Here is a 22,519-nt window from a genome sequence, read left to right as displayed (position 1 = left end):
AATCACGCCGTGCAAACGATCTTTTTCACCGATTGGACTTGGTATTTCATTAACAAAAGGCGAATCAAAAGTACTTAAGGCCCATGTTGCAACACGAGAGCTTGATTCATAAAGTTGGATTGCAGCATACTTTCCGTCAGGTGAAACAATGACTTTTGAGACGGTGTGTGCGGGGTTTAAAAGATGTTCATCGAGGTATTCCTTGCCTGGTGGTGTTGCGAAGTTGGACTGTTTGGCCGTCTCTAGCTCGTCCGGTGTAGCCGTATACCACCTAGGACGTTCTTCATTTGCACGTTTCAGTCGGTAGATATAGAACGGACTGGGAGCATCAGCTAGAAGTTGCATTAAATCATAGTCATCATAATTGTACGCATTCATGATTGACTGTTTGATAGCTTCTGCTTCTGTACAGCGCTTCATGAAGTCTCCCGTAACTCTTGCTTGCTTTTCTATGAAACGTTTCACAGATGAGTCTGTCTTGATTGACTTTTCTAACCAATAAAATGGATCTGCAAATGTTACACTTCCATTCTTTGCTGAAGGATAGGTCCATGTTTTTGGAACTTGCTTAAAGTGAGGATAAGGATATTTGCTGGTGGTCCAAAATGGGTACGTTTGACCGAATACACCGCTCAATCTGAAAAGATGAAATGTAAAGATGCCCAAGAAGAAAAGATTGCGAGTATGGTCCGTCATTTTGAGACGAGCAGAGATGTAGTGAATAGGATAGAAAAAAGTGATGATAACAGACTGCGCTTCTTACATTTTCTTTTGCTGAAGAAACAAGATAGCAGCGTCCTTTGCTGTATTTCTGTTGCGATCCGCCTCCGTAGGATTTCTAACTCCGACTTGAGTCACACTCGTTGACTCGTTGATCGGCTGAATGTGGGGTCCAAGACCGGCTTCCGCAATGTACACACCTCTCAAATCATAGCCACGGCCTCACTCGAATTGATCGCTAGAAAATGTATAGAGTCAATGAGTAAAATTGTCAACATTCTGTCGAACAGTAACATCCTTCTCCGGAGGTACTCAATGCGTGACACGCTGTAAGCCAAGAACATAAGCAGCGAAAGCGATTGAGTATACCGGGTCATTGTTCAAATTCTCTTCATCTGACAGCTTCGAATCGTACGTGCTATAAAAGAACGGATTTGGATTGTTTGCCAGATCATGTTGAAGTGTAGCGACCATTTTCCTACCATGCCATTGTGAATCAACATCGTCTCCAGGTAAGAACAAAATGGCCGGATATTCTTTCTTTTGATCAACATTATGTAATGGTGATAATTTACGTAACCAGTCAAAGTCTTCTGGTTTTCTTGGGTCACCGTACTCGTCAAGCTTGCTGATAAGATTAGCTGGTGAATCAGGGAAACGCAAAAAGTCAAACATTCCATTTTGTAGTGTCACAACCCCAATATTACCCTCTTGTGCTTGATTGACCAAAGCCATTGCACTTGTTGAACCGGCAAATTGTCCATAGATGATTAATTTGCCTTTAGCAGCAATTTTGTTATTGATCAGATATTCAATGACTGCATTGATGTCATCAATTGTCTTTTGCTTGTTCGCCTTTGTACCGGCCAAATGCCATTGTTCAGCCTTAACTTCACCACCTCCGCGAGGATAGGCAAAAGCAAAGATTGCATCATAATCACGCACCCAAGACATAAACGTGGGAGAATAATATGGCAGCCAGATGATACGATAAGCTCCATAAAAGTTGAGGATCACTGGACGTGTTCCATCAAATGTGATACCCTTTCGATGGAAAAGGTAGAAAGGTACTTTTGTAGAGTCTTTTGATACAGCCCAATTCAAATCAACAGTGAATTCTTTTGCATCAATTGATTGTAGCTTGGCTTCGTGTACGAGCTCAGAAGTTGCATGTCCTTGATCCTTGTTCCATTTGATGTAGTACAATTGACCGGGTGTATTGTATGCCCATGACCAAAAGAAGATTTCCGTTCCTGTTGTAAGCGATGCAAGTGAGCTTGAACTTCCCATTTGGTTCGCCAAGATAGATTGTACTCGTTTACCGGTTTGCAATTCGTAAATGAAGCATTTCCGCTGTGCATCTTCCGTATAACAAAGCATCATCTTGTCATAATCGAAAATCGTATAAATATCAATCAATGCATTTTTGTCTTCCGGAATCACCGTTGGTTCAAGTTCAGCTTTGTCCTTGAGATCACTAAGTTGATTGACATGACGTGCTTTTGAGAAGTCGAGCTTGTACTTGATGACTTGGTTGCTTTCATTATCATATCTTGCAAGGAAATAGTAATCGTTTCCAACATTGGTCAAATAATCAAATTCGAGTTCGAAATCAGGTGAGATTGAAATCCACTTCCTAGGTTCAGAGAGTGGCTGATCGAGAGTTGTTGCGTACAGCCGAGGCTTTCCAGTATCGCCGAATGCATAAACGACCAGAACCTTTCTGTCAATGGTAACATCGAAGCTATATGACAAGTCTTGACCATCACCAGTGCTTGGCTTCAAGAAAACGATATCATTCTTGACATCAGTACCCACTGTGTGGTACATAAGTGAGTTTCTATCAAACGAACCATCATCTTTCAACGATTCGTATATGTAGAAGAAGCCTTTGGCGTCCGAAGTCTACCCATCGAGAATGTCTTGGTTTCCAGAAATTTGCTCGGGATATGATTTTGCGTCTTTGCCTTCATGAAGTCCAGAGATGTCTACAAGGTGTACTGTTGTAAGATCGTTCGTGCCTCTTTGTTGAAGACGATACAAAAGGGTTTTGCCATCAGGTGAAATATTTTGATCAAAGATGAGAAAGTTTTTGTCCAAAGAAGATTCATCAAGTACTTTTTTGCCGGGCAAAGGTGAAAATTTGTTCTTTACTGCTTGATCGATTTCGGCCTCTGTTGCAACATAAAGCGATTTCAGATCACTTCCTAGCTCTTTGTGAGTATATACGTATAGCGGATTGTCGCTGCTGCCGTATGCTTCCGGATAACTGAGCTCGTCATAATGACCTGCATCTTTGATTGAAGCACGAATTGCATCTGTGTCTTTGATTCGTTGCTGGTACGTCTTGAAGAATGAATTCTGTTGATCAATGAAATCTTGCACTTCTTTTGATGATGATGCTGACTTTTCGAGATAGTTGTACGGATCTGCAATTGTTACATTGCCATGGGCTGCTGCTGATTGATAGGAGAAGCTTATGTCATCACGACGTGCTGCAGGGTAAGGGGTCGACTTTGGATCCCAATCAGCTTTCCAATGGGCACCAGATTTACGTGTATAAAGGTTTGGGCGACTTTGAGGAGCTGCTTGAGTGAAAGCGAGATGCCAAACAATCACAATCGTCAATGCTGACGAGAAGAGAAAGGTGAAGTGGAGCATGTCTGTGGAATGGTGGTGGTGATGGGGATAGGAGTCAATGTGGTAAGAAAATGCCAGCTTATATATCAATTACTAGACGGATGGAAAGTTGCTAAGTACTATCAATGAAGCTTCCGTACACTCACCCTACAAGATCAAATCGGAATCATAGAATGCAGACTTGACGTTGCTTGCCCGGGCTGGTTTGAATACGCAAGAATGTATGACAATGACGGCTTGGAATGCCCCTTGATCGTGTCATAGAAAGTGAAGGAGGTCTACATTCTGTACCCGCGGTCGGCCTACTCTGAGCCGGAATGAGCTCCGCCGTAATATGCAGTCATCGGGATGTCACTTCATTTGCGATCTGCGTCAATGTATCTTTCCATCAAAATTTTTGTTTTCTGGCGGTGTAGCAAATTTGACCTTGATGACAACAAATAGCTCGTATGTAACTTTCAGTCAAGTTTGTTTGATCATGAATAATTCTGATCACACCTGGATCAGAAGTACGATCTTTTTTTAATAAATTGTAGGAAGCCGCGAATGTTACATTGCCTTTAGTTTCTGCTGAACGATAGGTATGTGTCTGTACGACTCCGCATTCGGGTAGCGGTTTTGCCATAAATTCCAAAAAGGAGCGCCAGGAGTGGTCACACCTTCAACACAGGAGCTGAAAAAGTCAGGGTGAGGAGGACGATGTTGTAGAATTTAGGAAGCATGTTTGCGTAAAATTTCCTGTAGTTTGTTGTCCGGAGGGCAGATGAAGGATTGAAAACGAAAGCAGGGCTTTATAGAAGTAGCTTTGAAAGTGTGTCTTGGAAAAATGTATTTGTACGTGCAAAGGGCGCAGAACTAACCTTCGGGCGGATCCGTTGGGAAAGTCATCTTGGTGAAACTCAGTATTCAAGGGTCCGAACTTCGCAACATTCTCTCTATCGAATAAATGATTCAGCATACCGCGTCGGTGCTGTTTAGCAAATATGAGAAAAGGTCATCACACGGAACCCTTTGCAAAGGTCGAATTTTTTCATCACAAAAACAAATTGACAGGCAAGTTACACATGTATTCACATCTGCTATGGGTTTCTGCGGGTCAAATTGAGAACATGAGATGCAAGAGCGATGATGCAAGCTGTTCCATCTTTTTCGTTATCATCGCCAGATAAAGCAGGATCTGGATAGCTGAGGAAGAAAGGGTTCGGATTATTCGGTAAGTCATATTGAAGTTCAGCAATCATCTTTCTTGCCGACCAAGACTTGACTGGATCATTTCCTGGAAAAATCAAGATAGCTGGATACACTTTTGCTTTATCGACATTGTGTAAAGGTGAAATCTTGCGTAACCAATCGAACGCCTGGGGATCTTGCGGATTGCCATATTCTGCAACGTATCCCGAGCTGTCTGGTGCGGTGTTGAATCGTAAAAGGTCATAGAGGGCATAGCCATATGTTCGTTCTTGCAAGACTAAAGCTCCAATATTGCCCTCAGGAGCTTGATTGGTTACTGCCATAGCATTTGTTGCACCTGAACTCGAAGAAGTGAGAACCACTTTACCCTTTGCAGCAATCTTGTCATCGATCAAATACTGAATGATTGCATTGACGTCGTCAATCGTATTCTGCTTATTGCCTAGCATACCAGCTTGATGCCATGCTTCAGCTCTCACTTCACCACCACCACGAGGATAAGCAAGAACAAAGACTGCATCGTAATCGTTAACCCATGTCATCCAAAGTGGTGAGTATGATGCAAGAAAGATATTTCGAAATGCGCCGTGGAAATTGATCATTGCAGGACGAGTACCATCAAACTTTACGCCTTTTCGATAAAATAAGTGAAAAGGAATTTTGGTTGAATCTTTGGATGTAGCCCATTTGAGTTCAATGTCGAATTGTGATGAATCAATCGATTGTAACTTTGCCTGGTATACAAGATCGGAAGTTGCTGAGCCCTTTTCGACATTCCATTTGATATGATAAAGCTGACCAGGCGTATTGAAAGTCCATGACCATAAAAATATATCCGATCCAGTTGACAAAGAAGTGATTGAGCTTGCGCTACCCACACTGTCGGGTATGACATGCTGGATACGCTTACCCGTGCGAAGATCATAAATGTAATAGTTCCTTTTAGCATCTTGTGTATAAGCAAGGAACATCTTGTCCGTATCAAATACTGTAAATTGATCGATCAATGCATTCTTGTCCTCTGGGATCACCGTAGGTTCGATAATGGCTTTATCTGTTAATTCTTTCAACATCTCAACTGAACGGGCTTTGTTAGTGTCGACGGTGTACTTGATAACTTGATTGCTTTCATTATCGTAATAAGCAACAAAATAGAAATCGTTTTCGAGATTTGTAACGTATTCTAAATGTAACGTTGCTTCGGGCACGATTGAGGTCCATTTCATGCTAGAGCTGATGGGTTGATCCAACCGAGCAACGTACACACGAGCCTTATCATTGTCATTATACACATATACAATGATAAATTTCTTGTCGTCACTCAATTCGAAGTCCATCGTCTGACTTGGATCATTGTTTGGCTTCACAATGACAGTGTCGCTTTGAACGGGCGTGCCCAGCTTGTGGTATCGGATAGAAGTTGTACCGTCATCGTATGATGCATTGTTACGCATGTAAAAGAATCCCTTGCTATCTGATGTCCATCCATCAGATGCATCCGAGGTACCCGTAATGAATTCTGGAGAGTCCTTCAAAGTTGTCTCAGATGTGTCTGTGAAGATGTTTGAGATATCGCGGGTATAGATCGTAGCAAGCTCAGGAACAGCCTTTTTACTTGCATGATACAAGAATGTTTTACCATCAGGCGAGATGTTTTGGAAAAATGCAATACTATCATTCCCCAACGAAGCTTCATCCAACACTTTCTTACCGGGAAGTGGAGAGAATTTGGTCTTGTAGGCTTGTTCAAGATCGGCTTGAGTTGCAACGTAGAAGATACGACTATCACTTCCAAGTTCTCGATAGTGATACGTATACAAGGTATTGTCCTTGCTTCCAAATGCTTCAGGAAATTGCAATTCATCATAGTGTCCTGCGTCCTTGATTGATTCGCGGATTGCATCAAAATCCTTAAACTTCTTTGAGTAAGTCTTGAAAAAGCTACGTTGCTGATCAATAAACGTTTGAACTTCATTTGAAGATGCAGGTGATTGTTCCAAATAGTTGTAAGGATCAGCAACAGTAACATTACCATGCGCTGCTGCAGATTGATAAGAGAACACAATATCGTCACGACGAACAGATGGGTACGGAGTCGATTTTGGATCCCAACCTGATGTCGCTTGGGATGGAGCTTTGCGAGTATAGAGTGCTTGGCCATTTGGAAAAGGAATTGCTTGGATGAACGCAAAATGCGACACAGTGAGAGCGACTGAAATTGCGAGATGGAAGGAGAACTGTAACATGATTGCCTTGCAAAAGAGGTGATGGGGTGAGACAAGTTCGTGGAAATATGTGGCTTATATGCGCTTGAAGCCATCGGTCTCATTTTGCAAAAGGCATCTCGAAAGTACAAAGGGTCGTTCAATCCCGTACTCAATCACACTCACACTTTTATATTCCGACTTTTTACGGCTTCGAAGAGAGGTTAATATCACAAAATTCTGAACACGGCTACTAACCTCCTGACGTACGACATGTAAGAACAGCGCAAATCTCCATTTTTAGAATATAGCCGGATCATCATAACCCGTCTTCAGCACTGGCGCAATATATATTTAATAAGACGGTGATTTATGAGCCGATTCAGACGCTTATAATGTATATCCGAGTATGCTACTTCATAGCACGCAAAGCTACAATAAATGAATACGCATATGAAATGCAATACGAACTCAATTCGCCAATTTGTCAAACAATGTATTTCATTCATTTGCTGTGACCTTACTGGTCGGTCTGACAATACATGCTATTGACTTTTGCGCTGTAATTCAAGAACATGAGAAGCAAAAGCGATTGGGAATGAGTACCTTTGTTCAACATTCTCATCGTCTGTCAATGCTTGATCCGGTGAATTGAACAAGAAAGGTTTTGGATTGTTCGGTAAATCATATTGAAGTTGTGCGACCATCTTTCTACCATGCCAATTAGATAAAGTATCATTCCCCGGTTGGAACATAACAGCAGGGTAGATTTTGGTTTTGTTCACGTTATGCAAAGGTGAAATCTTGTACAGCCAATCGAATGCGTCTGGATTATGTGGGTCACCGTATTCTGCAACATCTCGTGAAGTGCCAGGAACAGTATCAAGTCGCAAAAGATCATACTCGCCATAGGATCCATACAGAGCATCTGCCAAAATCACCGCACCAATGTTTCCTTCTGGACCTTGATTTACGACAGCCATTGTTGCAGTTGAGCCTGCGAATTGACCATACATGACGATTTTACCTTTTGCTGCAATCTTGTTGTCAATCAGATATTGAATGACAGCGTTCACGTCATCGAGAGTGTTTTGCTTTTTGCCAAGCATACCGGCTTGATGCCATGATTCCGCCTTTACTTCTCCACCACCGCGAGGGTATGGCTCAACATAGATTGCATCGTAGTCGTTCACCCATGTCATGTACGAAGCATCATAAAACGGAAGCCAAATAACCCGAAATGCACCAAAAAAGTTGAGCATTGCTGGCCTTGTGCCATCAAATTTGATGCCTTTACGATAAAAGAGGTGAAATGGGATCTTTGTGGAATCTTTTGAGGTGGCATACTTCAGTTCAACGGTGAACTGTGAAAGATCGATGGATTTTAGCTTTGCCTCAAATACCAAGTCAGAAGTTGCTGAGTTTTGCTCTTGATTCCATTTGATGTGGTACAGCTGTTCAGGCGTATTGAATGTCCACGACCATAGAAACATATCCGTTCCACTTGCTAGAGAAGTGATTGCGCTAGAGCTGCCAACAAAGTCTGGTAAAACGTGTTGAATGCGTTTACCTGACTTCAAGTCATAGATGTAGAAGTTTCGTTTTGCGTCTTGAGTATAGCAGAGGAGCATCTTATCCGTGTCGAATGTGGTAAACCGATCAATGAGAGCAGACTTATCCTCAGGAATAACTGTTGGCTCAATTTTTGCTTTACTTTTCAATTTCTTCAATTTGCCCAAAGCAACTTGAACTGCCTTTGTCGAATCAACGAAATATTTCACTACTTCATTACTCTCATTGTCATAGTTCGCGACAAAGTAGAATTCATTTCCGAGATTTGTCACATATTCCAACTGTAAATCTTCTTCTGGCTCAATTGAGATCCATTTCATATTTGAAGAGATTGGTTGATCCAAAGAGGCTGCATAGACTCGAGACTTGTCAGAAGAGGTGGAAACGAATAAGACGATGAACTTTTTGTCATTCGAAAGTTGAAAGATGAACGACTCATATGCATCCTTGTCTGCTTTGGCGACAACGATATCATCCGAAACGGGCGTTCCTATTTTGTGGTATAAGACCGTGTCTGTCCCGTCAGCATAATCGTGGTCGTTATGCAAGTAGAAGAAACCATTGCTGTCTAAAGTCCAGCCATCCGATGTATCTGAATTGCCTGTAATTTGCTCAGGATAATCCTTTGGAGGTTTAGAGCTTGTAAAGATATCCGAAATATCCCGTACATGAATCGTACCTGGCTTTTTGCTAGATTTGACCATTGTACGATATAAGAACTTCTTGCCGTCAGGAGAAATATTTTGAAAGTAGGTATAGATATCGCTACCTAAAGATGCCTCATCAAGCACAATCTTGCCTGGAATGGGTGAGAACTTGGATTTGTAGGCTTGCTCGAGGTCTGCCTGGGTAGCGACATAATATGAACGGCTTTCCTTATCAATCTCTCTATAATAGAACGTATACAACGGCTTCTCCTTGCTACCAAATGCTTGTGGAAATTGAAGTTCATCATAGTTGCCAGCACTTTTGATAGAAGCACGAACTGCCTCAATATCTTTCATGTTTTGCGTATAACCTTTGAAGTAAGCAGCTTGCTTCTCCATGAATGATTGAACTTCCTTTGATGAAGCGGGGGACGGTTCAAGGTAGTTGTAGGGGTCTGCAACTGATACATTACCCTTTGATGCGGTAGATTGATACGTGTAACTTACGTCATCACGACGAACAGATGGGTAAGGATTAGATTTTGGATCCCATGCGGGTAAAAGATTGCGTGCATAGAGTGTTGAATCAGTCGGAGAAGGCACAGCTTGAATTGGGGCAGTATGCAACAAGATGACGGCCACCAAGGTTGACCAGAATGGAAAAGAGGGCGACAGCATAGTTTGCATTCTACTCGAAGTGCGATGGTAGAAAGGCAAGAAATTCTTTAATGTAGGATTTCCACTCTTTGTGCGTCATTATCGGCAGAACTTTCTCTGATATCGGCAGTTGTTGTTCCGCTGCCGCTGAGTACTGTTATGTTAAGATCACAACGAAGTCATGCGTGAATCGAATTGGGTGGGCAGATATTTCCGATTGACGCCGCAGACGGATGTTCAGGCATCCGTATAGCTCTTGGACATGTATGATCCGCGATATGCGAAAATTTGATGGTATAAAGGTGTTTAATGATGCCGATAAACCGCTAGGATGAGTGGCACGTACATCACATGGGACGAGTTTTCATATTTCAAACGTAATTTGCGTATTACGCCAAAGAGCGGGAGATTTTCTTTATAATCAACAAAATATAAATTGAAATACGGAACCATATAAAAAAGGTCTGAACAGTTACAGAGGAGGATAAGTCAGAAATGCTAGTATCATATCCAGGGACTAAAAAGTTCCTGTCGCTTGTTTGAGCTCTTTTACCATTAGATAGCTCTCCTTTTGATCCACAGAGTTTCTTCAATGATGCAGATCTGGTTGCTACTCTCTAGAGGGCTATTGAATGAAGATAAAGACTATTCGTCTTTTGTTCTTCGAATACCCAAGGTCTCCTCCAGGATACAGAACTGATAAGACAATTCCGTAATCGTGACAGATAAGTGAGCGCCGGTCGGATTGACGTACATCAGTAACGGCTTTTTATTTTTGGGGTGATCATATTGCATCTGAGCAACAAACTTGAAACAACCGGAAGGAGGAGTTTGCTCATCAAACAATCCTGGCGTTACTAGAATAGCAGGATATTGTTTCTTTGGATTGATATTTTGTAACGGAGACCAGGCAAAAACTGAGTCGAACCCTTCAGGCGTAGTCACATCACCAAATTCATCAGCATTACCCATTCCAATTGTTGACCGTAACTCCAATTGGAACACGTCACAGATTCCTCTGACGAGAAAAGCAGCGCCAAGAAGACCTTCAGGGGCTTGATTGGCCACTGCTCCTACAGCCAACCCACCAGCTGAATTACCTTCCAGAATAAGGTTTCCCGGTGAAGTGATTTTTCGTTTGACTAAGTCTTCCAAAATTGCAATTGTGTCATCAAACGTCTTTTGCTTCTTCAATCCTTGCGCAGCTTCGTGCCATGATCCACCTTTATCGCCACCGCCTCTACAATAATGACAAGACATAGTGTCAGTACTGCTTTACTGTCCGGAAAGGCAAATCAAACTCACCGTACTCCAGCCCAGACCATATAGCCATCGTAGCTCCGGATGAAATCAAAGTAGTCAGGTCGATAATATAGACTATAAACATCTCCGTAGCTACCGTAAACGTTGACGAGAGTAGGATTACTGCCTGTCCTCCTGATATTTTTACGGTAAGTCAGAAAGTATGGAATCTTTGCACCATCTTTTGAGGTTGCATAAAACTCTTCGATTGTAAAATCATCCGGGCTGGAACCTTTGATGTGACCTGTCAATACGGTTGAAGTATCGAGTTGTCCATTCATCCATTTGAACTCAAAGATTTTGATTGGTGAATTCCAGCTATCGAAAGACATGATCATGATATTGCTATTTTGATCGCCTCGATCGTCGGTATAAGAAAGTTGCTCTGGATTCAGGAGTGGTTAGCCTATACGGAACCAAGCTTAGTCCACCTTGCCAAGAACTCACCATTCTGAAGTAGTCGCTGAATTAATTCACCCGTCTTGAGTTCATATGAATACAACGTATTTTGACCATTTTCGATGTAATTTACCAAACCTTTGTCCCTATTTGTGATGCGAAAACCATCAAAGTTGATTAATGCATCTTTGCGTTCAGCAATCACATCAAAAACTTCTGGCTGATCTTGCAATTCAGTAAAGTTGTGTACATTGCGTGCCTTGCTCCAATCAAGGTGAACTTTTGCAATCTTTCTGTTCTTTGAATCTTTATTTGTTAAGAAGTAGTATGTATCGTCAATAACACCACCTGCAAACATGGAAAAATTGTATGAAGGCGATAATGAGATCCATTTCATGTTTTCAGAGATCTTTTGACCTGTAAGTCTTGTGGCGTACGTCATCATGTTGTATTCAGAATCCAAGAACAAAGATATGATCAGCCATTTACCATCTCTGTGTGTGTGATAAAGAAAGTCAGTCACAATAAATATCAATATCGTACACACGAAATGGACTTACGGGCTGAAATACGTATAACAGAACGAATATTCACCAAGATCCCCTGCTTTCTTGAAATCAAAAATGATGATGTCCTTCGATTCCTCCGTTCCCCAGACATGGTATCGCATTTTGTATCCAAGAGTAGGATTTGTGCCTTCATCCGTCTCGACAGTCTTAGGTGAGAATATTGCTTTACTGTCGGGAGTCCAGAATAATTGATCGGCACTTACTGTGAGCGTATCTTTTAATCTACCTTCACCGCCATCGGGAAACGTTTTAGCGTGTACCAGAGGTGAATCGAAATTACGAAAATACCATGTTCCTACATCACCTGCTGTGATTACGAGATAGCAAAACACTTTTCCATCTGGTGAAGCATTAACGTACAGCACACTTGCACTTCCATCTGCGCTTAGTAAAGTTTCGTTTAAGAACTGTTTACCTGGCGGGTTCTTAAAATTTTCTTTTCTTGCAGCTTGAAATTCTGAATCGAAGCAGTATACCAAACGGTCCCATCTGTTCCAGCGCGGACTAAACTGTAAAGATAAAAAGGGTTTCTTCCAGTATTTGAGGAGATATACTTGACATACCCGTACTTGTCATAATAGTTTGCATCCTTCAATGCTTGAACAGTAGTGTTCTTTCCTTTCCAGCCTTGAATGTATGTTTCCGTTGTATTTGTTTGATCTGCAATGAATTTTTTAATGTCTTTATCATTCTTTGATCCTTCGAGCCAAAAGTACGGATCAGAGTACGTCACATTACCTTTTGCTTTGGCCGAGCGGTATGACCATGTCTTGTCCACTCGATGTACCTTGGGATAAGCAGGAAGACTTGTAGGTAGACTTTTTCGACCTTTGGGATGAACAGCCAATATGACAGATTCCAAAATGAGGGCAAAGGCGAGAAAAGGAACAATAAAACGCATGATTATGTTTCTCTGGGATGATCATGAGAAGAGTGGTTATGACGGTGAAAAAGACAAGAGTTGCATTTACTTTTATCAGTGGGTAGTTGGAAATTAGATTGTGCAACTGCACTCAAGTAACTACAATGCGGATCCGTATGATTGTATGAATCCAATCCTTCATCTCCGCGCTGCCAATTCCGCCACAGTAAAATGAATTCAACCCCTGGCTAATCAAAATAGAACAAAAAGACGGAAGCCGTTTCTTTGAAGATCGGGCAGCACAGCTTGTTGGTAAACAATTGTATAACCCCGCTCAAAGCGTTGATAGTCATGTGAGCTCGAATTGTCACCATTGACTTGACATAGGAAGAGTATGAACATTGATCTTTAACTAAAAGGGCACAAGGTAGGCGCCTACATTTTTCTTCTCGAGATCCCTAAGGATTCTTCAATGATACAGAACTGATAAATGTTCTCTTCAGCTGTGCTAGCAATATGCCCCTTTTTATCCTTTTGCACGTACATCAAAAGTGGCGACTTGTTGTTCGGATGAAGATATTGAAGTTTGGAAAGGAATTTGTAGCTATGTGAGGGCGGAACCCTTTCGTCACCAGTTCCAGGCGTTAGAAATACGGCGGGATAGCTCTTATGTGGATCGATGTTCTGATATGGTGACCATGCAAAGACGGCATCAAATCCTTCCGGAGTTGTAACATCTCCCAACTCTTCACGATTAAAGGCTCCTATAGTGTTACGTAATTCAAATTCAAAGATATCCAAAGGTGCTCTTACCAAAAGAGATACTCCAATTAAGCCTTGAGCTGCTTGATTTGTTACCGCACCGAAAAGCATTCCACCTCCCGAGACTCCTTCTACGATGATCATTCCAGGTGAAGTGTATTTCAAGGCAACCACACTATTGAGTATTGCAAGAGTGTCATCAAATGTCTTCTGTTTCTTCAATCCAGTCGCAGCATCATGCCAATCGCCTCCTTTATCACCGCCACCTCTTTGCAAAGTATGAAAGGGTCATCAGTAGGGAAATTACTGTGTCAAGGATTTTCTTTACTCACCGTGGTGATCCCCAGACAAAGTATCCGTCATAGCTTCGTAAAAAGTCAAAATAGCTCGGTTTGTAGTAAAGGTTATCGACTATACCGTACCCACCATATGCGTGTAACCATAAAGGGCTCTTTCCGTCCTTTCTAGTGCCTTTGCGGTATGTTATGAAATAGGGTACTTTTGTACCATCTTTGGAAGTAGCATAGATCTCCTCAATCGTAAAGTCATCCGGATTCGCTCCTGTGATACGTTGAGCCGTGACAATAGAAGTGTCTACGTGATCATCATTGACCACGAATTCATATAATACCCTCGGATGATTCCAAGTTGTGAATGCTACAATGAGCGTAGTGCTGTCCTGGTTTCCTGTCACCTGAAAAATTCTACCTTTCGCTACGATAAGGAAAAGAAAGGTCATGTTAGCTATCATTCTGTAGCACATATTGAAACACCACTTACCATCTGGTATCAATCGCTGAATCAATCTACCATCTTCGGCATGGTACACATACAAAGTATATTGGCCGTTCTCCACGTATACAGCTGCAATCTTGTCTTGAGCAATCATATAAGGTCCGAAATCAAAGGGGGTTATTGAAGCATTGTTGCGCTCAGGAATCACATCAATCACTTCCGGCCTATCTTGCAGCTCTGTAAAGTCTTTCACTTGTTTTGCTTTATTCCAGTCGAGATGAATCTTGGAAACTTTTAAATTTTTTGCATCTTTGTTTGTTTTAATGTAAAACGTGTTGTTGATTACTCCAATGGGGTACAATGAGAAATCTTAAGATGGTGCGAGAGAGATCCATTTCATATTCTCGGAAATGTTCTGACCTTCGAGCAAAGTGGCATAAGAAACCATATTCTCAGTCGTTACCTCGTAAGATCCCGAGATGATAAGCCAGCGACCGTCACTGCAGTGATTAAGCATGTTTGTAGTTAGTATACGTTCGGATAAAGCACCACTATGTACTCACTTGCTCAAAAAAGCGAAGAAATAAGTGAGAATCCCTAATTCACCAGCATTTTTTCCATCGAATACCGTAATATCGTTTGTATTATCAGTCCCCCAAGCGTGATAACGAATCTTGTAGTCTAGATCTGTATTTGTGCCACCATTTGAATTAACAGTCTGCGAATAGAAAATACAACCGCTATCAGGAGTCCATAAAATCGCATCAGAACTCAACAGAAGGGTGTCATTCAATCGTCCTTCTCCACCGCTCGGCCTCGTCTTGACATTCACCAATGGAGAATCAAAGCGGCGGAAATACCATGTTCCTACTTCACCATTTCCTACGACGAGGTAGCCAAATATTTTTCCGTCGGGCGATGTACTGTGATAAAGGATGCTGTCTGTACCGTCTGGACTCAACAATGTTTCATTAAGGAATGGCTTGCCAGGAGGTGTTTCGAAATTGATTTTCTTGCCAGATTTGAATTCTGCAACAGATGCTGTGTACCAAACCGGTGGTTGATCGCCTGCTCGAATGAGGCTATAGATATAGAAAGGATTTCCGCCCTTGTTTGGTTCAATAAGCTCGACATCATTGTATCTGTCATACGTGCTGGCTTCGGTAAGTGATTTAAGGATCGCATCTTTCTCCTTGCAGCCTTGCATGTACGTTTCCGTAACGTTGGATTGATCGGCGATGAATTGTTGAATATCTTTATCGTCATTTGATCCTTCTAGCCAGTAGTATGGATCATCAAAAGTCACATTGCCATTCGTTTTTGCTGAACGATAAGACCAAGTTTGATTGACCCTGCGCACTGGAGGGTATACGAGTCTACGAGCAGAAGGATGTTTGTGGTTATTGCCTTCGATCGGCCAAACAACCAAAGCGATCAAAGTCGCAACAAAGACCAGAGTTCGTACGGAAAGTCGCATGCTGGGTATGCATTTGAAAGGAGATGGTTGGTGCTGATGTAGAATGTACATCTTTAGGCGTTTTGTAAGACATTTCCTCATCAAGACATGATCAACAAATATCAAAGCGCGGATCCGCAAGCAAGAAACATGTCAATATATCTTGTCCACTGCAAAGTCCGGCAATGTGACCCCAATTTTGCAAGGAACCCAATTACACATGGTTTGACGAAATTAGGTACACAAGAAAGGCTATCAGATATGTTGCAAGGCGCGGGCCGACGTCAAGGATGCAACGATCCGAGTGGTGATTGATAGCCAGCTAACTTCTCAGCATTGTCGGCGGTTACCACAAAAGAGGACGTATATTATTCAATCCATAAAAATCATACAAGAAGAGAGAGATAATGACGCCCAGCATACTCTATACGCTTCCATAGACAATTTAGGCTAAGACGCCATTAGCTGATGATGAACTTAAGCCTAATGCACCTGAACCAACTTTAGCATCATCGTCCAATTCCAAAGGAGCAACGATTGGCGATCTTGTTCGTGTGACCATGCCAGAGCCATTTGTAGATGATCCAGTTAGAGGCATCGGACTTGTACCTCTACTTCCGCTTGCTGGCCTCCTTAGCCTTCCAGAAGAGGATAAGAGTGGACTACTGACACCGTTTTGTTGTTTGGCATCAGGTTGTGATGCTGGCGTCGGAAGTGCATTATGATCGATTGCACTACTGACGTTCCTTCCATTTCCTCTTCCAGGTCTAGTGGATGTCCCGTTCGTCACTGATGCTGTATGACCGTTTCCGTTTGTGGTATTGCCGGATGCTGGGTTGGATCTGCGTGTACGATCGCTGGTTGGAGGTGTTCCAAATCGACTGTTACCGTTTGTGCTTCCGTTACCGTTTGCTGTTGATCTCTTTTTGCCCATTCCGAGTATTCCCAATCTTTTCATCTCTTCACGTCTTTCTGCTTCTCGTTGTGCTTCACGTTGTTTGGATGCCAATGCTCTTGCTGCTTCCAATTTTGCTTTGTGTAAGAGAGTGCCTGGTGCACCTGGATAACGATCATTAGAGGTTGCATAAATTAGTGATTGCAAAGCAGGCGTACCAAATGTAGCCGGAGCACGATCATGCAATTCAAAAGGTTGTTTATCTTCCACTTTTACTTGACTGCTGCTAGAGCTACCGTTTGTGTTGACAGGGTAAACAGTAGCGCTTGGCGAGCGATGAGGAGTTGATTTACGACGTGCGGTCTTCATCTTGGTGGTGGGGTGGGATGGTATGATTTAGTTGACAGTATGATGGTGTAGAGAAAGTAAAGCTCTTCTTGCTTCCTTTGTTTAATCACCGCAAATTCAAAAGAGAGAGAGAATGGAATGGAGGCTTGGGCTTGAGTGAGAGAATTTATGCATGTACAGTTTAGATGCATTATTCGATAAACAAGCACTTTATCACTCTCCCCCGCCCTATTTGTTTCAGATCTACACATTTCAATCATTTTGACTGCTCCTCTCCCTCCAAGCTTCAAAGGAAACCTTAAAAAATTGCCGACGCGTAAAAATGCTGACATAATCAGAACAATCAGGAATGGAGAAAATTTGCTTGATCGAGTGTATTGGACCTTATCTTAACACAATTGCGGATCCGATCGAATCATTGTAGGGGCTAAAGGTTCTTAAGAAGATATTCTATCGCAATACTACATTATACCCATCACCAAGCTCGTCTTAGAGAGTCAATTGTTCATACATTCCGAACACGTGAGAATAAGTTTGGTTGCATTTATGGACGCGTTGAAATATGGCATTTTTCTCATCATCACTTCTTCCTTTCCTTCACTCATTAAGCAACCTTTATTGTAGGTGCAAGATTACAGTTGTTTCTACGACTTGTACCTCTATCATGGTTGCGAGAAGGAATCAAAATACAAAAGAAAGAGTGATGGGATAATCAATGCATTTGCAGATATTAATCGCTGTTCATGTTGCTCATTGCTCATACATACTGCTTGTACTCTCTTCTGTGGATCCAATGATTATATTCACTGTTTTCTATATCAAAAAGATAATCCATTGCTTGCAGCAAAAAGTTGAGATCGAAACGATCCGTCAGGAGCTAATTGACGACAACTACAGGATTCGAACCTGTGCAGGCAGAGCCCATTGGTTTAGCACGATTACCCTCGCTAAGCAAGGTCGAAATAATTCGAGACCAACCCATTAGCCACTTTGGTAAGTTGCCTTACAGAGCATCTCCGCCTAAGCGCTGCTGGGTACACATACCCAAAGCGCGATCTTCTCCTCCACTTCGGTCTAATTGCGCGCATTCTTCTGCATCCTTACCCAAATACAACAATGACGTTGACGCTAAACAAATTCAATGTACCTGACAAATACTATTGAAAATGTATGATCATATCTTCCAACAACAACAAAAATGTCTAAGCCAAATAACGTAAACGAAGATCCACACTTTCCAGGAGATGGATCAGTTGCAACGGGAGTGGTAAACAAAGGACCAGGAGCATCAGCCGAGAATCCGGGAGGCGTTCATCCTACAACCGATGCAAACAGTGGAAGTTATATGCCTGAACGTAAAGAAGGTCAACAAGGTCCTTCAATCTTTCATGCGATCGAAAATCCATATGCACTTAAAGAATCACTCAATAAATTAGAAGCAGCTTTGGATGAAGTGATTGATTTGTTCAAAGGTGAAGGAACCACTTTGTCCAAAGACGGAGACTTTGCACAGGGAAAAGCAGGGTGAGTAGAAAGGGTCTAAGAATGGTATGGAATTGGTTGAATGCTGACACGCTTATCTTCGACAGAATCAACAAATTCTTGCAATGGCGTAAGGAAATTGAAGACCTGAAAGCAGGCAAAGAATAGCCGTTGTCAAAAAAGCATTTTCTGTATTCATTTCGCATCAATGTTTTAATCATAATTTACATGAAGACACAATATTTTGAATGGATGATGTGGTATCGAAAGATGTCCAAAAAAAACAAAATTGAAACTTACTCATTCATGCCCTTTGCTGCTGCTCTTTGACAGCCTCTTCTCCTTTTGCTTTTGCACCGAGGGCATATTGTTTGCCCGTACTTCCAGCTTGCTCTGCCAATGCTACTCCTTTGTCAGTTGCCCGGCCTAGTAATGATCTACCTTTTTCGCCTATACTCTCACTGCTACCTGCCATTTGTTTACCCTGCTCCAGCAATCCTTCCAATCCATCGCCTTGTGCAAAGAATGTGATCAATCCACCCGCTCCTCCTAAACCTGCACCACCAAGCAATCCATTAATCAAACCTGCTCTCTTGAGGAACAAAGCGGGCGTGAGAAGTGATCCTACCAAAGCACCGACGAGGAACATATCATCTTGTCGAATTTGCTTGGCATCCTTTCTCAGTGAGAATGTACGTGAAGCAGTTGCAGCAGAGCTTTCTTGAGAAGTGATTCCGTATGCAGTTGCCGTTCCTGCTGTACCTCCGATGAGTGGCACAGTCCAGCTGCAGAGATGGAAAATGTCAATGAACAGTGCTATATCATATCTTTCCTTCTCGACACACTCACTTATACCTGACTAAACTGCGAATGCTAAATTGACCTTTTCTAAGCGCGCTCAATGCATACAATGGAGTAGCAGCAAGAGTTGCTAATTCCAAACCAGTCAATCCATACCTTTGTGCAAAGTATGACTTTTCTCCATCCAATGAAGATGGCATCTTTGCTTGGGTTGTGATGTGGTATGGTATAGAAAGAAAGAGAGTAGCAGCCTTTGTGTTAACCTTTACGCGCTTTGAATGAGCGGGAGAAAGAGGGGAAAAGGTGGAGATTTAAAGTGTGTGTTGTGCTCTTCTTTTGGCATGCCATCGTCCGATCTTTACCGTAAAAAGGGGAAATGAATGCCCCTTCTTCATTACATTACGCGGTTGGCCCTCTCTCTCAAAACGCGCTAACTAATATACATTGTAGACACGCTATTTTGACAGGCAACGATTGAAGATTAAATAGCCGATTTAATATGAGAGAAAAAGATCTTCGTGCTTCTTATACATCCGTCATTCTCTCCAGTCGTGATCATCAATAGGCAATACACCAGCCTATCAACTTCACCCCTCTACAACGTCATTCATCATGGCGAACGATATTGTATACTTCCTCAAGACCCATCGTCGTCAGATTATGGCGATCGGGAAAAAGATCTTTAATTTCCTGAAAAACAAAAAGAATACAGCAGCAGCAGCTGGGGCAGGAGGCGCAGCCGGTGGAGCAGCAGGCTACTATGGTAGTCAACAACATCAACAACAACAGCAGCCATACCAACAACAAGGACCAGGATACCCACAACCATACCAACAACAACAACCTCAATACGGCGGAGGACAAGGTCAAAACTTATGGGATCATCCACCACCACAAGGACAATACGGACATCCAAACGCACCTGCAAACATTCCTGCAGGTGTTAAACCACATCATGGACGTTATAACGATAACGAAATCAATTCAAAAAATGAAAGATATATGCAATTACGTAACCAAGCACGTTCAGAAGGTGATAAGATGGCCAGATGTTTTGATGATTCTCATAAAGCTTATTCAAACGGCGATGGTGGTAGAGCAAAACAATTGAGTAACGAAGGACACGAACACAAGCGCAAAATGGAACAATTGAACGGAGAAGCAGCTGATTGGATTTATCATGCAAACAACGAAGACAGTGGACCAAACGAAGTTGATTTACACGGATTGTACACACAAGAAGCTATCCAAAAAACCGAAGAAGCAATTCGACAAGCACAAGGTAAAGGAATGCCAGAATTACGAGTTATTGTCGGAAAAGGTATTCATTCCAAGGATCACGTCGCTCATATCAAACCTGCCATCGAGAAACTCATGAAGGATTACGGTATCGCTGCCGAATTGGACCCAAAGAATGCAGGTGTCTTGCTAGTTCATTTGGGTGGCGCTGCAAATGCACCACAAGGAGCATATCGTGACTCTGGCTTTGCCAACAAATTGGCTCAACAAACCAGCGGAAAAGACGATGAATGTACAATCATGTAAACAGTATTCATGTACTATTTTTTCGCATTATCCTTGCTAACTGTGCACATTCATACCCTGCAAATCAGACATTTACTAAATTTTCATTAATCTTTTGTTACAAATGTGTAATGAAGAGTATGTACATTTTTTGATAGCTTATTGGGATGCTGCAACAGCGACTGCTTCAGCACCAGTTGCGACTTGTTCTGCTTTATCCTTTGCCTCATCTTTGCGTGCCAATTCAGCTTCACGCATCTTCTTTTCGGCAACCAATTTCATCTTGAAGTAATCTTTGTGCAATCCACATTCAGTCTTTCCGCCCTTGTCTTTCCATCTTCCTGATCTTTCACCACCGCTTGCGCCCGGCAAGGCGGTTGAATGCCAATCACCAATACTCTTGTAACCCATATCGAGCAATTCGTTGTATGGGACAGCGTTTGCTTTGACATATGCATCGACTTGACCGAATGACCAGTTCAAGAAAGGATTAACTTTAATCAATCCAGTTTCATCAACTTCAATTGCTGCCAATTCTGCACGATCGTCACCTTGACTGCGTCTTCTTCCCGTGAATACGGCTCTTACGCCCAATTCTTCGTATGCTCTTCGTGCTGGTTCAACTTTGACAACGTAATCGTATGTATCTTCATCACGTTCCCATAGCTTTTGACCCCATTGTTGTTCAAATTCGGGTGCAGTGTTGGATCCTTTGGGTCGGTAGATGTACATTGGTGCATCGTAATGGCGTGCTGCCCGTTCAGCCAGGGCGATTGTTTGTGGGAAGTGGTATAGTGTATCAAGGAAGATGAGAGGAACCAAGTGTTTGTGTTGAACAGGTTGTCCTGTGGTAGCAGCAAGCTTTTGTGATCGTTCTGATGAAATGCGAGAGACCTGATCAAGAGTGACGCATCCTGTGACGCCAAAAGCGGTTGTTTGGTATAGTCCTGGTAGATTCTCGATTGACCATTCTAGAATCTCTTCTGGTGTTGCTTCTGCCAAATGTCTATTGATTGATGGTAGGTTATCGACTACCTTTTTGATCTGTTGATCATCTTGTAGTCTTTGTTGTGAAGATGATGCCGAAGCGGATGGTACGGCAGAGGTCATTTTGTCTATTGAACCTGTATGTTGATGACCGTGATGAGCAAAGAGATAGTTTGTTTATTCTCTAAATTCTATATGGATCTTTATTGCCTTTTATATAGATCGGAGGAAAGGCGTCTAGGCGGGGTAGATGGAGTAGAAGGAAAGTGAGATCCGAGGGGGGCGGGCAATTGAATGAAGAAGGGATTATTGTTTCCACTACGCACGTAAAAGGAGGGAAAGGTAGCCGCTTCTTTCTCACTTTCACTCTCGTGCGCTTATCGGGGGTACGGGATTTGATCTCATTCCAAACTACAATAAACTAGGTTCTTACATCCGAACATTTCATTCGTTTTGTTTTTTCTCCACCAAAAGCAGGAAGAATTTGAAGAACGAAATGAGGAGGAGTTACGGAAACTTTTATTTTTTATTTTTTGCCCTGTCGTGCGCCTAGAATGCGTTTTGACTGATTCGAATTTCTTCTTAAGCGGCAACTCGTCTGTACAGTGGCTTTTGGTTGTTTATGGCCGAACACCTAACATGCATGCAGTAAAAATAGGTAAGCCTCCATTAAGCGCCTCTAAACGCGCGCTAGAGTCGTAAACTGCGCTGGATCAACAGTGAAAGTGGCAAACGTCATTTTGGATCCAAATCACGCAATCGCAAG

The 22,519-nt window shown here is 42.3% G+C and overlaps 11 protein-coding genes and 1 non-coding gene across 12 annotated transcripts; 2 read left to right on the top strand and 10 right to left on the bottom strand.

Annotated features, from left to right (window-relative positions):
* Positions 1–1,032: 1,032 nt before the first annotated feature.
* Positions 1,033–2,550, bottom strand: FA14DRAFT_178388 (alpha/beta-hydrolase; the record flags this gene model as incomplete). The annotated part of the gene is made up of 1 exon (XM_025500843.1): positions 1,033–2,550. The coding sequence occupies one exon, from the start codon at positions 2,548–2,550 to the stop codon at positions 1,033–1,035; it is 1,518 nt and encodes a 505-aa protein (XP_025355302.1).
* A 75-nt stretch (positions 2,551–2,625) lies between these two features.
* Positions 2,626–4,248, bottom strand: FA14DRAFT_178387 (uncharacterized protein; the record flags this gene model as incomplete). The annotated part of the gene is made up of 2 exons (XM_025500842.1): positions 2,626–3,350; positions 4,221–4,248. 2 exons carry the CDS (start codon positions 4,246–4,248, stop codon positions 2,626–2,628), a joined length of 753 nt encoding a protein of 250 aa, XP_025355301.1.
* Positions 4,249–4,547: 299 nt separating this feature from the next.
* FA14DRAFT_108513 (prolyl oligopeptidase) lies at positions 4,548–6,677 on the bottom strand (the record flags this gene model as incomplete). The annotated part of the gene is made up of 1 exon (XM_025495842.1): positions 4,548–6,677. A coding segment is annotated over one exon (2,130 nt), but the record flags the coding sequence as incomplete, so codon positions are not given.
* A 623-nt stretch (positions 6,678–7,300) lies between these two features.
* On the bottom strand, positions 7,301–9,661 carry FA14DRAFT_184318 (prolyl oligopeptidase; the record flags this gene model as incomplete). The annotated part of the gene is made up of 1 exon (XM_025501383.1): positions 7,301–9,661. The coding sequence occupies one exon, from the start codon at positions 9,659–9,661 to the stop codon at positions 7,301–7,303; it is 2,361 nt and encodes a 786-aa protein (XP_025355299.1).
* A 615-nt stretch (positions 9,662–10,276) lies between these two features.
* On the bottom strand, positions 10,277–12,802 carry FA14DRAFT_171699 (alpha/beta-hydrolase; the record flags this gene model as incomplete). The annotated part of the gene is made up of 5 exons (XM_025500346.1): positions 10,277–10,871; positions 10,937–11,318; positions 11,381–11,826; positions 11,893–12,405; positions 12,465–12,802. The coding sequence occupies 5 exons, from the start codon at positions 12,800–12,802 to the stop codon at positions 10,277–10,279; spliced, it is 2,274 nt and encodes a 757-aa protein (XP_025355298.1).
* Positions 12,803–13,198: 396 nt separating this feature from the next.
* On the bottom strand, positions 13,199–15,737 carry FA14DRAFT_154424 (alpha/beta-hydrolase; the record flags this gene model as incomplete). The annotated part of the gene is made up of 5 exons (XM_025497682.1): positions 13,199–13,793; positions 13,858–14,239; positions 14,306–14,605; positions 14,681–14,760; positions 14,824–15,737. The coding sequence occupies 5 exons, from the start codon at positions 15,735–15,737 to the stop codon at positions 13,199–13,201; spliced, it is 2,271 nt and encodes a 756-aa protein (XP_025355297.1).
* A 424-nt stretch (positions 15,738–16,161) lies between these two features.
* On the bottom strand, positions 16,162–16,980 carry FA14DRAFT_154423 (uncharacterized protein; the record flags this gene model as incomplete). Its single annotated transcript, XM_025497681.1, has 1 exon — positions 16,162–16,980. One exon carries the CDS (start codon positions 16,978–16,980, stop codon positions 16,162–16,164), a length of 819 nt encoding a protein of 272 aa, XP_025355296.1.
* Positions 16,981–17,844: 864 nt separating this feature from the next.
* Positions 17,845–17,962, bottom strand: FA14DRAFT_t18. Its single transcript has one exon. It is a non-coding gene; the product is annotated as a tRNA-Ser (tRNA).
* A 195-nt stretch (positions 17,963–18,157) lies between these two features.
* On the top strand, positions 18,158–18,609 carry FA14DRAFT_121893 (uncharacterized protein; the record flags this gene model as incomplete). The annotated part of the gene is made up of 2 exons (XM_025496492.1): positions 18,158–18,483; positions 18,549–18,609. 2 exons carry the CDS (start codon positions 18,158–18,160, stop codon positions 18,607–18,609), a joined length of 387 nt encoding a protein of 128 aa, XP_025355295.1.
* A 7-nt stretch (positions 18,610–18,616) lies between these two features.
* On the bottom strand, positions 18,617–19,648 carry FA14DRAFT_36489 (uncharacterized protein). The gene is made up of 2 exons (XM_025502242.1): positions 19,291–19,648; positions 18,617–19,226 (listed from the first exon to the last, which is right to left on the bottom strand). The coding sequence occupies exons 1-2, from the start codon at positions 19,440–19,442 to the stop codon at positions 18,746–18,748; spliced, it is 633 nt and encodes a 210-aa protein (XP_025355294.1). The 5' UTR covers positions 19,443–19,648; the 3' UTR covers positions 18,617–18,745.
* Positions 19,649–21,027, top strand: FA14DRAFT_36567 (DUF1771-domain-containing protein). The gene has a single exon (XM_025502243.1). The coding sequence runs from the start codon at positions 19,855–19,857 to the stop codon at positions 20,785–20,787; it is 933 nt and encodes a 310-aa protein (XP_025355293.1). The 5' UTR covers positions 19,649–19,854; the 3' UTR covers positions 20,788–21,027.
* FA14DRAFT_144581 (phosophoadenylyl-sulfate reductase) lies at positions 20,851–22,216 on the bottom strand. Its single transcript, XM_025497247.1, has one exon. The coding sequence runs from the start codon at positions 21,874–21,876 to the stop codon at positions 20,926–20,928; it is 951 nt and encodes a 316-aa protein (XP_025355292.1). The 5' UTR covers positions 21,877–22,216; the 3' UTR covers positions 20,851–20,925.
* Positions 22,217–22,519: the final 303 nt, after the last annotated feature.

This window comes from Meira miltonrushii, assembly GCF_003144205.1.
Source record: "Meira miltonrushii strain MCA 3882 unplaced genomic scaffold FA14scaffold_2, whole genome shotgun sequence".
Taxonomy (NCBI): domain Eukaryota; kingdom Fungi; phylum Basidiomycota; class Exobasidiomycetes; order Exobasidiales; family Brachybasidiaceae; genus Meira; species Meira miltonrushii.
Note: the sequence above shows the minus strand (reverse complement) of the source record. Positions and strands in the feature narration are given on the sequence as shown.

Bases quoted from the DNA above. Each gene is read 5' to 3' on its own strand.
- FA14DRAFT_144581 (XM_025497247.1), bottom strand. From the start codon at position 21,876: ATGACCTCTGCCGTACCATCCGCTTCGGCATCATCTTCACAACAAAGA.
- FA14DRAFT_36567 (XM_025502243.1), top strand. From the start codon at position 19,855: ATGGCGAACGATATTGTATACTTCCTCAAGACCCATCGTCGTCAGATT.
- FA14DRAFT_36489 (XM_025502242.1), bottom strand. From the start codon at position 19,442: ATGCCATCTTCATTGGATGGAGAAAAGTCATACTTTGCACAAAGGTAT. The intron at 19,227-19,290 runs GTGAGTGTGTCG...CCATCTCTGCAG, and splicing joins CGCAGTTTAGTCAGGTATAA to CTGGACTGTGCCACTCATCG.